Below are 12767 nucleotides of genomic sequence, written 5' to 3'. Positions count from 1 at the left end.
TTTTATAATAGAAGGTCTATCAGCGTATGTTGTTTCAGCTGCTTTTAAGCGAGCTTCGAGCAGATGCTGTTGCTCTCCCTTCAGTTTTTTCTGGGTCGCTGAGTAGGAGATGATCAAACCTCGTGCATAAGCTTTGATGGTCTCCCACATCATTGATGGGTTGCTAGCCGTACCTGAATTAATTTCTAAAAAAGTTTTAAATTCTTGGGAGAAGTACTTTACAAATTTACTATCTTTTATCAGGAAGGGGTCCATACGCCAATGCCGAGCGGATGTCCCATTGTTCCTTGCCTTAGTTTCCATATATTCAGCGGCGTGGTCAGAAATTGCTCTAGTACCTATTTTACAGGATGATATGGAATTTAAAAAAATCGATGGGGCAAAAAACATATCAATTCTTGTATGACATTTATGTGGATTAGAGTAGAAAGAAACATCACTACCCTGTGGATGGAGACATCTCCATACATCTACCAATCCTAATTCTTTATTCAGATCCGCCAGTTGTCTAGATCTGGGAGATACTCCGGCAGCACTCTTGGGAATCCTATCTATTTCCGGATCCATAATACAATTAAAGTCTCCCCCTATAATTGTATGACGGGCACCAAAGGCCATCAACTTTGAAAAAGCTTCCGTTATAAATTTAAAGGGGTGTGCCGGGGGGCAGTACAAATTTAGATTCCCATATTCCTCTCCATTTACGAGGGCTTTAATCAAAATATATCGTCCAGATTCGTCTTTTATCTGATTTAGAATTTTGAAAGGGAAATTCTTCCGAACAAGAATAACAACTCCCCTGCTTTTTGAGCTAAAAGAAGAAAAAAAGGCCTGATCAAATCCACCCTGCCGTAATTTTAAGTGTTCTTTATCCGACAGGTGTGTCTCCTGTAGGAGAGCTATATCAACTCTTTCTTTCTTAAGATTTGATAATATTTTCTTCCTTTTGATTGGCGAATTACTCCCCTTGACATTCCAGGTGCACCATTTAACCAACTGATCAACCATAATCATCTGGGCAGATCTGAGACCCCTCGGGAGGGGAAACCCTATCTGGAACATCCCGAGCATAGAGCATATAAAATTTACAAAAATAAAGGCTCTCTAATACACTCACAACAATATAATAAAAAACTATTTCTAAATAAAAAAAATATAAAACGTACCTAAATGGAGATTTTCCCCCTTGTTCCCAGGGAGTGTCACTTCCTCTCCAAAAGTCCATCTTATCCTCTCCCAATCAATGCCCCACCCTTGACCCAGGTGCTCCTCAATAAAATGAGGAGAATTCAAATATAATACAAAGCTAGAGTTAACAGTGAGCATCCTACCCCCGCCTACACCAACACCTGAATATATTTGGGAATGTTAATACCATATATAAATATATAACTATAAAATTACAATCTCAACAAGTAATAATTAAATATAATAATACAAAATAGCAGGGGAAAAACAACCCCGCTCCTAAAGACAGAAGTAAAATAGAATAAGGTAACCACCTCCCCCCACCAACATTAACCAAACGCCCCAACATATATATACATACATACATACATACCCACATATATACATAAAGTAATAAAAAAAAACAAACCCACGCGGGGGGGGGGGGGGGCGGGAGAAAATCACATCCCTCTCCCCGCCCCCATGATAATATTAAACAATAAGGTAAGAAAAAAGAGAAACAAAAAAGGTGGGGGGATGTAAACTAAAGTAGAGGGAAAGGCGAACCAACATCCACTATCTCTTACAGTTTATTTAAGAGAGTCCAAGAGAAGTTGACATTCTTAACCCTCACCTTTGGGTTGTGTCAGCATTGGGGACCATCATCCAAATTCTGTCGACATTTCTGAGTAGTGCTGGCTAAACCAGATGTGATCTACTGAGATGGTTGCCCTGATATTAAGTAACTTGTAAAAGGAAATTAATCTGAAGCTGGATCTTGGATGTTTCAGCTAATGGGGCCATGACTGTTTCCTTTGGCAGCTTGTCCCAATGTGGGATTGACCTTGGGAAGATTGTCCTTGTTGATATATCATCATGGTCTTTAGTAATTTGTGTGAATGGCTCCCCTGTGGTGTGTTATTGCCAGCAGACACTAGATGCTTGTTTCACTCAAGTACCACCAGTCCATTCCACATTTTGTAGAACACATTGGAAATGGAGCAGGAAATCTTGTTTCAATTTTAAAGTTGGACCATGGAACATTGGGGGAAATACTGGAATCTTCCCCCAGCTTACTCTGGTATATGGGTAATATGGCCTGACTTTCTGAGGATTGGTCACCACTTTACTTGCCACCCCACTCCTTTATTCTTACATCAGAATTACCTTTATTGTCACATATACTCAAATGAATACAGTGAAAAGTTTATAAGTTGCCACTTACAGTGCCATCTTAGTTATAAAGGTATCTGGGTACACTTTCTTCAGTTACAAGATTAGTTAGTGTAACAATGTCACCAACACAGGCACCATGTTAGGTAAAAAAGCTGAAAATGTGTTGCTGGTTAAAGCAAAGCAGGTTAGGCAGCATCCAAGGAATAGGAAATTTGACATTTCGGGCATAAGCCCTTCATCAGGATGATGCTGATTCCTGATGAAGGGCTTATGCCCGAAACGTCGAATTTCCTATTCCTTGGATGCTGCCTAACCTGCTGTGCTTTAACCAGCAACACATTTTCAGCTGTGATCTCCAGCATCTGCAGACCTCATTTTTCACCATCTTAGGTACAAAGGTACCTAGTACAATCCTTCGTTACAGAATAAAGAAATGAAAAAAAAGTTACACTACAGCTACAACCATCAAGAAGCAAAGTTAAAACAGACAAACATCACAGTCTCTATCTATCTCTCCTAAGTTTCTCTGCAACAGATCAGCACAGGGGAGCCTCCACATGGTCTCACCCACACTCCTACTCCAGGCCAGTGCCCCGCTCCTGCTCTGGCCCATTGGCCACCGGTGTCCCCGCTCCACATTTCTGGCGGGAGATTCTGATCACGGCTCCCTTAGGAATGCAATGTCTCCCTGAAGTACATTTTTCACAGCTCCTGACCGACTCCCGTCCACATTATGAAAATAACAACGTGACCGATGGAAAATCTGAGCATCTGTTGTAAACGCCAGTCCATATTATTCTGCACGCCCGCTGCGGAAGTGGTTGAATGTAGATGTTTAGTAAAGAGCTGGTTTAGTTTACAAACCGAGGTCAGTATTATCCACTTCATTGCTTCAAATTAAAAAAAAGATAAAAACTATCGCTTTTGGAATTTGCAATTCTAAGACCCCCAGAAGTATGTGTGTTTCCCGATTGAATGGGATGCCATTGAGATTCTTGATTTCACTTGGAAGGAGTGACTGGAGTCAGGGGAATGGAAAAATGATTAGGTGTCTTGAAACATTGTGCCAGATAGGAAGCGCGTTAAATTCTATCTCTGTCCCAGGAAATGTCAGCAATCACTGTGTGCATGGAATGACATTTTGAAGTAGGGATTTAAATTCCTTTTTTGCATTGGAATACCAATACAGATTTCCCACAGAACGAGTACTCCGCTTTTCCAAGCCACTGAATTCCTAACTGCACTCAAACCCACAAGGGCAGGTCCTCCTGAAAGGGAGGGAAGATTGGAAGGGTGAGGCTCTGTGAGACTGCTGTTCTGTGGTTTGAAGATTTCAGGGTGCCTATGCACCAGCTCATTAAAAATTATATTGGGGCTCAGCAAACAAGGAATTACTAAGTTCCTTTTTTTTTTGGAGGTTTCTTGCCATGAGTGGGAATGGATATGTTGGCCAACGCCTTTGTTCTATTCAGCCATATTAGGCAAGAATAAACTGGCTACATCGCATGGATAGACAGGATGTTAAAGCAAGACAACGTGAGACTGCAGTATTTTAAATAAAATCCTCCTTCACTAAGAGTTAAACAGCATTTATCCCCAATTTCTGTGAATGATCAGCTCACTTCCCAGTAAACACAGCCCCAATCCCTCAATCCCCAGCAGTCACAAACCTTCCTCTTCAGTGTCACTTGTCATTGTGGTGTCCATGGTGGAGTGACTCAGTAGTTAGCACTGCTGCCTCACAGCTCCAGGGACCTGGTCTCGATACCAGCCTCAGGCAAATGTCTGTGTGGAGTTTGCACATTCTCTCTGCGTCTGCGTGGGTTTCCTCCCACAGTCTGTAGATGTGCAGGTTAGTTGGATGGGCCAGACTAAATTGCCCATCGTGTCCAGGGATGTGCAGGCAAAGTGGGTTAGCCGTGGGAAATGCAGGGATGAGGCAGTAGGGTGGGTCTGAGAGAGATGCTGTCTGGAGAGCCAGTATGGACTGGATGGGCTGAATGGCCTGCTTCAACACTGTCGGGATTCTATGACAGAAGCATACAGCATGTAAACACACTCTTTGGTTTAACCTGTCCATGCTGATCATGTCTCCAAAATTAGTTCCAGTTGTTTCATATCCCTCTAAACCTTTCCTATTTCTGTACCTATCCAAATGTCATTTAAATTTTGTGACTGTACCTGTATCTACAGCTTCCTCTGGCAATTCATTCCACACAACTGTCATAAAAGTCAACGTGCATGCTGTAAACCTAACAAACCATCCCTTTGCTTCTATCGCCTAGATACCTTTCCCTGTTCCACTGCACTAACTCGGTGATGTCTCAGTCACTGTGAAACAGTGATGTTCCGTGGAGTGTGATGAAGATTTTGCCCTGGAACAGCTCTGTTCTGAAATTGCCCGGTTTTAGACTGCACCATCTCAGCTTGGGCTGGACTGAGTGATAGGCAGCAGGAAGGGCAGTGGCAGGGGAAGGGCTTTGTACCTTGGGGGAAGCATTGTGGCAGCACCCTTTACAGTCCGAGTGCTGAAGTAAACATTGGTGTCCAGCACCAAGCTCATTGTCCAGTGCATTGCCATGAGTGGATCCTACCCTGCCTCAAATTTGTGATGTGTGCATAGTGTCAATGCTGTTAACACACACAAGTTGATGGGGATGTGAGTTGGAGAGGTAGATGCAAAAATATTTCCAAGTGATTCACGGGCTGAGTGAGCAGGCATGAATGTGGCGGGTAGAATATAATGTGCAAACTTATTCACAATAGCAGCAAAAACAGGGACGCAGAGCATTTCTGAAATGGTGAGGGATCGGGATGTGCTGCTGACCGAAGGGACCTGAGTGGTCTTGCTTATGAGTCAGTAGAAACTAACGTTCAGATGCAGCCATCAATTAGGAAGGAACATCATCTGCTAACCTTTATTGCAAGAAGATTTTGAGTGCTGACGTAAAAATGTTTGACTGAAGTTGCATAGAGTAGAAATGTGTGGTACTGGAAAAGCACTGCAGGTCAAGCAGTGTCCGAGGAGCAGGGGAACCGATGTTTCAGGCATAAGCCCTTCTTCAGGAATTACAGCATAGAGCTGCATTGAAGCTCCACTTGCAGCACTCTGTGCAATTTTGACCTCCTTGCCTCAGACCCTGTCACAGAGGCAGTGCAATGAAGATTCACCAGACTGATTTCTAGAGTGGTCGGCTTCTTCTATGAGGACCGATTGAAGAGAATGGGCGTGCCTTTTGAGTTTAGAAGAGCGAGAGAAAGCAGACTGGCCATGATCTTAGTGAACGCTGAGGCAGGCTCAAAGGGCTAAGTAGTGTACTCTTGTTTGTATCTATTGTCGTGGAAACATAGCTTTTACAAGTGACATAACTTTTTTTAAAATTTGATTTATTATTGCCACATATACCTGGGTACAGTGAAAAGTTTTGTTTTGTGTGCAGTACAGGCAGATCATACCATCAAAAGGTCCTCAGGTGATAGAACAGAGTGAGGAATACAATGTTTCGGTTGCAGAGAAGGTGCGCCAAGAGCGAGATCAATATTAGGTTTGAAATTTGAGAGGTCCATTCAGCAGTCTAATAACAGCAAGCAAGAAGCTGTTCTGATTGGTATGTGTGTTTTAGCTTTTGTATCTTCTGCCTAATAGTAAAGGTTGGAAGAGATTATAACTGGAGTGGGAAATGGTCTTTGGTATTGGCTGCCTTTCTGTGGCAGCAGAATGTGTAAATGGAGTCAATGGATGGGAGGTTGTGTCATGGATTGGGCTGTGTTCACAACTCTGAGTTGTTTCTTATGCGCTGGGCATGGCAGTTGCCATACCAAGCCATGATGCATTTGGATAGAATGCTTTTGATGGTACACCACTAAAGGTTGGCGGGGTCCTTAAGGACCTGCCCAATTTCCTCAGCTTTCTGACAAAGAGGTGTTGTGCCTACACAAAGGCTGGTATCCCATCACCAAGACATCCTTTACTTACATGTGCATGTACATGGCACTGATCCAGTTAGCTCATAGCCAGTTCCTAGAGGGAGCAGAATCCCTGACACTGCTGTTTATATCTGTCACCCTAGTCCAAAGAGGGAGCCCTGGCGAACAACCTTAATCAGGGAACTCCTATTCTGAGATCCGCCTGGCTGACCGCATTCCAATCACTCCAACAAGTAGCGACAAAGTCAATACAGGACAGATGTAAGGAGGTTTCCATTGGCTTGTGGGCTGGGTTGGGGACATTTCAGCCAGAGAGGAAGTGGAATTTCTTCAGAGGATGGTGAACTTTTGCGGTGAAGAATTCCAAAGAGCTGTGGAATCTCAGTCAATGAAAGGGTTTGAGACCGAGAACATTGGTTTCTGGATATTAGAGTCACAAAGGGATATGGAGACAGTGCGGGAAATTGGCATTGTGTTGGAAGCTCAGCCATGATGGAGTAGGATGGCTGAGCAGACTGGAGGGGCTGAATGGTCTAGCCTAGCTCCTATTCTTCCATATTCAGGTACTAGCTACACGTGGCAAGTATTAATGAGATGGCAGCGTGAAATCTGGGTACTCTCTGCATCAGAAGACAAGCAATAATTGTGATTATAACCCCTTTCCTCATGTTCAAACCTTAGCCAAGGTTTGTCCACATAAACATCATGCTGTTAATGTTAGTAAAACTTCCACTAGAAATTAGATATCAAACAACACAGACACGCAGGCAGCTCCGAGCGTTATAGAAATGCTTTCACTCTACACCTATGTTTATCCAATGACCATTTAAATGCCCTTAAAGTTGGCGAGTGTACTACTATTGCAGGCAAGGCATTCCACGCCCCTACTACACTCTGAAGAAGAAACTACCTCTAACATCTGTCCTATTTCTATCACCCCTCAATTTAAAGCTATGTCCCCTCACGCTAGCCATCACCATCCAAAAGAAAAGGCTCTCACTGTCCAACCTATCTAATCCACTGATCGTCTTGTATATCTCTACTAAATCACTTCTTAACTTTCTTCTTCTCTGACAAAAACAGCCACAAGTCCCTCAGCCTTTCCTCATAAGACCTTCCCTCTATACCAGGCAACATCCCAGCAAATCTCTGCACCCTTTCCAAAGCTTCCACATCCTTCCTATAATGCGGCGACCAGAACTATACGCAATACTCCTAGTACGGCCGCACCAGAGTTAGTACAGCTGCAATATGACCTCATGGCTCCAAAACTTAATCCCTCTACCAATAAAAGCTAACATACAGTGTTAAATTGCCCTTAGTATCAAGGGATGTGCAGACTAGGTTGGTTAGCCATGGTAAATGCATATTTGTAGGGGTGTGGATCTGGGTGGAGGGGTTGGTGTGGAGTCGATGGTCTGCTTCTACACTATAGGGATTCTAGGATTTCCTCTCCCTCTTTGTCTTTTTCACACACTTACACATACACACTTACTGTCTCTCATTCTGTCTCTGTTGAGGCTTCTCTGAATTGAGCTTGGGGCATCTCATTCCAGTTCCCACATAATTTTGTCAAAATCTGACTCTATCTCTCCACAAAGAGGACCATGTCACTCAAAACACACAAAGATTGGAAATGCAAGTCAAACCTAAGGCATACACGTTGTGGAGAATGAAGAGCTTTATCCTTTAACCTGGTGTAGCTGGCCCTCTGGCTTGTTTTGTGTTCTGATCGCAAACAGACCAGAAAATAGTTTGATATGGAGCAATGGTTTTCAGAAGTAAGGGATGTTCAGGTAAATGTACCTGAGTTGGGCTTTGTCAGTGTGTAGTTACCATTGTTATGGACCAGAACAGACCCCCTCAAAATATATGAAGAAGGTATTCTAGACCCTAATGTTTTGTTAGTTTAAAGGTAAGTGTGAAATGCTGTGTTCCAAATGCAATTCAAATGGTTAAACTGTTGTGTTTAAATAAATTGTGTTTTGCTTAACGCCAAGTAGTTAAAAATATAACCAAAGAAAGAGGAATTTAGGATAACTATTGGAAAACGTAACAGAATAATAGGTACAGTACCCAATACTAATTAACTGTGCCAATATAGTAGCATCCCATAAACACACACTTAGCAAAGGGCCATTTCAAAATACAGATTTTCTCACATGCAGTTCTTCAATCCAGGAGGAAAGAATATCAATTCTAAGAGAGAGCGAGAACTCCAGCTTTCAGCTGTAGCAAAAAGAGCTGTGGAAGGTTTTCACAACCTCAGCAGCTTTTGCTGGAAGCTAAACTAAAGGTCCTGGTTCTGTGGGTGCTCAACCACACCCTTTCAGGCTGCTTCTACTGTTATAGCTTTTCAAGAAGAAACGATACCCCAACATCTCACAAGCTGTTTATTCTTGGCACCTCTCATTCAACCTCTCTTTCTTTTTAAAAGGTCAAGACAAAAATAACCTCTTAAAGCTACAGTATCATCACACCATCTCCATCATGTATTTAGTACTGAGCAGTGTAATTATCAGAATTAAGTGGAGGAGTCCAAATTGGTGTCAGATCAGGAGAGTGTGAGGGCATGAGAGTTTAAGAGAGAGAAAACATGATAACAAAATTGTTAATTGGTTTTTCCACTTGCTATTCATTTGGCAGAATCACCAGGTACTGATGTAAACATGAGGCGATATGTTGCGCTCTTGATTGGGAGTTGCTTAATGATAACTAGTTTCCTTCTTTATTCTGCAGGAACCTTATGCCTCGCACTCTGGAAGGACAGATCACCATGGAGAAAACCCCGAGTTATTTTGTCACTAAGGAAGCCCCGAAGCGAATCTTTTCTATGTCGAAAGAGACCAAATTGATTGTGGTGGTCAGGAACCCTGTGACCAGAGCTATTTCGGACTACACACAAACGCTGTCCAAGAATCCGGGAGTCCCGAGCTTTCAAATGCTGACCTTCAAAAACATGAGCACGGGCCTCATTGACACATCGTGGAGTGCCATCCGCATTGGGATCTATGCCAAGCATCTGGAGAACTGGCTTCAGTACTTCCCCCTGTCCAAGATTCTCTTTGTGAGCGGGGAGAGGCTCGTGACAGATCCAGCCGGCGAGATGGGCCGTGTGCAGGACTTCTTGGGCCTTAAGAGAGTCATTACTGACAAACACTTCTATTTTAATGAAACCAAGGGCTTTCCTTGCCTGAAGAAGCCAGAGGGTAGCAGTAGGCCCCGCTGCCTCGGCAAATCAAAGGGAAGGACTCACCCCAAAATAGACATGGATGTTGTTCTTCGGCTCAAAGAGTTCTACAGGCCATTTAATCTGAAGTTCTACCAGATGACAGGCCATGATTTTGGCTGGGAGTAAACCACTACTTGTCAAGCACAACACTTAATTGCCTTTCCAAAGCAACCAACTTTTAACCTTGTGCTGTAAAGTCCAGCTCGATTTGCCTCCATTTGTTTTGTGAGCATGCACTGAACCTTTAGGTCGAAGCTCTCATGCCAGACGTCTTAAAAAGAACGGTGTAAAAATGGCAAATACAAATAAAGGGAATCCCCTAGGAATGAAAAGAAAAGTCCCTAACTGCTCCCAATTCTTGGACAGTGTTGGAAACGAACTGAAAGACCTTTACGGCTCCAGAACTGTCCAACCCAAGGAGTAGTTGTCAGCGGTTGTGACATTCAGAATAAACAATAATGCTCAGCTTTTTTTTGACAAAAGGATCATTTTGGGATCCTCTATTTGCATTCATGGTGTTGTCCAAGGCAAGTGGCATTTATTATGAAGCATGTTGAATTAAATACTGGCCCCGACAAACAAACATTCTTGAAGATGTCGAGATCTGGTCCCCCCACTGGCAAAATTGATTTATCACAATCAAATAATAAACTGTAAAATGTGCATCGCTTCTGAATTCACCATTGCTTGGTGTTTTAATACCTTTATTCCTATCCATTTTCCCATGTATGCTCATTCTACCGAATTAGTAGCAATACTTTTTCTCAATCTGTTTGATATTTAGCACGTTTTGCATCATTGGTATTTTCCATTGTGAGATCCTGGCAAAAGCGATCATGTTTAACATTACAGCAAGCAATGAAAACACGAGCAAAATATAGAACGTGCCTGTCTCTAGACCAAATTAACTGCTCAGGATTAGACTGCACAAACCCATTTATGAAGCAACTAACCGTGGGATAGCGTCAATTGCAGTTGTCTAGGATGGTTAGAGATGGTATTTGAAATCCAAATTGTCTGTAATTCGAATCATAGAGTCCTTACAGTGTGCAAACAGGCCATTTGACCCAACAAGTCCACACCGACCCTCTGAAGAGTAACCCACCCAGACCCATTCTCCTACACTATAACTCAACATTTACCCATGACTAATGCATCTACCCCACATATCCCTTAACACTATGAGCAATTTAGCATGGCCAATTCACCTAACCTGCACATCTTGGACTGTGGGAGGAAACCCATGCAGACACAGGGCGAAAATGCAACCTCCACAAAGACAGTAACCCGTGGCTGGAATCGTCCCTGGCACTGTGAGGCAGCAGTGCTAACCACTGAGTCACCGGGCTGCCCATGCAACCGTAGGTTTTGGGGGGGAGAAAATATCATATCTGTTTCAAATTGACCCAGTTTTAATCACTACGTTTGCAGCTAAGCTGTATATTTCATTCTTAAATTCTTCTGTCCGTAGACTGAAAAAGAGAAAATTACAGCATTTTACTTTTTGTATCTAATGTTTTCACATAGAGTCTGACTGTACTGATTGAAAGCTCATTGTTACAGATTGGCAGGCAACCAGATATCATCTGTTGATGTTTGTTAGATTAGAGAAAGGCAATTGCATCCATTAAATGCTCTGGAAAGAGTGAACAGAGTTTGAACACATTAATCCAAATTTAATTTGGTTTCCTCTGACCTGAGCAAATACCAGTGTCAAATTCAAAGTCCAAAGCTTGATCCAGCACATCAGACAAGAGAACAAGCTGGGACGCTGAAAGGTTAGCAGCTTAATTTTACCGAGTGCTACTGAGTAAAATCACAGTCAGATTACTCAAATACCAGCTCCATATTAAGGTGAAGGAGTTTTTTTTTGCAAGTATAGATTTGTACAGTACCTTTTTTCTCAAATATGGGGAAGTGTCTTCAACCTTATCACCTCCCCTCCATTAATGTAGGGAAAAGATTGCTCCATTGCTTTGGATATTGTTGTCCTTCTGTAGACTGAGTCCAATTTAGTTCAGTGCTGAAATCCATTGCAATTACAGAAAATCCCAGGAAGACCAATTTCAGTGAAATGCAAACTCTTCTGTCATAACAATGCTTACTTGCTATTTAGTAAGCTTTCTCATGTTTTCTCAAAGAATACAGAGCAGCGATGGACAGTGGGTACGCTGTTAGACGTTCAGCTTGCAAATCTACAGCAGGTTTAAACTTGGTTAAATACAAAAGCATGTTCTGTCAATGCATTTTCATCTTGATCAGATACGAATAAAAGGCATCTTCTTGGTATTAAATTTTCTCATCGTCAAAACCAAGTGCAGCCACTTGCAGATGGTAAACTGCTCAAGTACTTGTTGCTAGCAGACTAACAAACCACACAACATGGCCTCATGAACAATAACTTTGCTCCTCAATGCTACAGTCACTAGAATCACCTCGTGAAACACATTTAAGGTTGAAACCTTTCACATGTTTCATCATGTCACAAGCCAATGGACAAAAGGTATCAAACCTAAAAAAAAATGCTGGCTTTCCTTTGTGGGTTTTTATACTTTAAACTGTTAATTGACATTGACACAGTTTCCTATTGTATTCATAATGTATGGTTAAGAGTAACTAATATAATTTTGTTCAACTAAAGTCCCTGTATGTTTTGCACCAAGCTTACTACTTACATTTTTGTGGACTTGCATTATTTTAGTACAGTTTACTTAACACTGAACCTATATATATATAGTAATTATTTCTGATGGACAGATAATTAAGGCTCTCAAGTCATTGCTCTCCATGATGTATAAGAAGTTATTCTAAGTAATATTTTCCCATTGTTATATATGGACTGAAGAAACTATTCTTGTCTTTATAAACAAAACATATTTTCTATCATTTGGTTTCTAAAGTGATAATTCTCTAAATTACCAGCTGGCATTTACACAACACAATGTCTGAATTTCAATATCATTCTGCAGTTGGGCAACATTTCCTGGATTATCCTGAGTGTGTGATAAATTATGCTGACAATCAGGTTTTGGTCACTTGGGCTCACACTAATGGCATATGCTGAAAGTTTCATATATTAGTACACAGGGCCCTTTCTCTGCAGATGGACAGAATATGTAGACACATATGTCTCTTTCAACTCAACAACATATGAGACAGCCATTCACTGGTTCATCTTGCATGACAACCAGTGAACCTGCCTGGTTGTAAAATTTGACAAAGCCTGTGTGTTAACTGCCAATTAGCATTAATGGGTATATTGTCT

The 12767-nt window shown here is 42.0% G+C and overlaps 1 protein-coding gene across 1 annotated transcript in view; it reads left to right on the top strand.

Moving 5' to 3' along the window:
• LOC132825515 (heparan sulfate glucosamine 3-O-sulfotransferase 3A1-like) overlaps nt 1-12160 on the top strand; it is a 204618-nt gene extending 192458 nt beyond the window's left edge. Inside the window, exon 2 of the mRNA XM_060840866.1 lies at nt 9010-12160. Coding sequence (XP_060696849.1) covers nt 9010-9628 — 619 coding nt within the window. The 3' untranslated portion in view covers nt 9629-12160. The remainder of the gene's footprint in view (nt 1-9009) is intronic.
• The last annotated feature ends 607 nt before the right edge of the window (nt 12161-12767 follow it).

The sequence above is a fragment of the Hemiscyllium ocellatum genome, chromosome 20 (assembly GCF_020745735.1).
Source record: "Hemiscyllium ocellatum isolate sHemOce1 chromosome 20, sHemOce1.pat.X.cur, whole genome shotgun sequence".
Taxonomy (NCBI): Eukaryota; Metazoa; Chordata; class Chondrichthyes; order Orectolobiformes; family Hemiscylliidae; genus Hemiscyllium; species Hemiscyllium ocellatum.
This window is presented reverse-complemented; position numbering and strand designations above follow the sequence as displayed.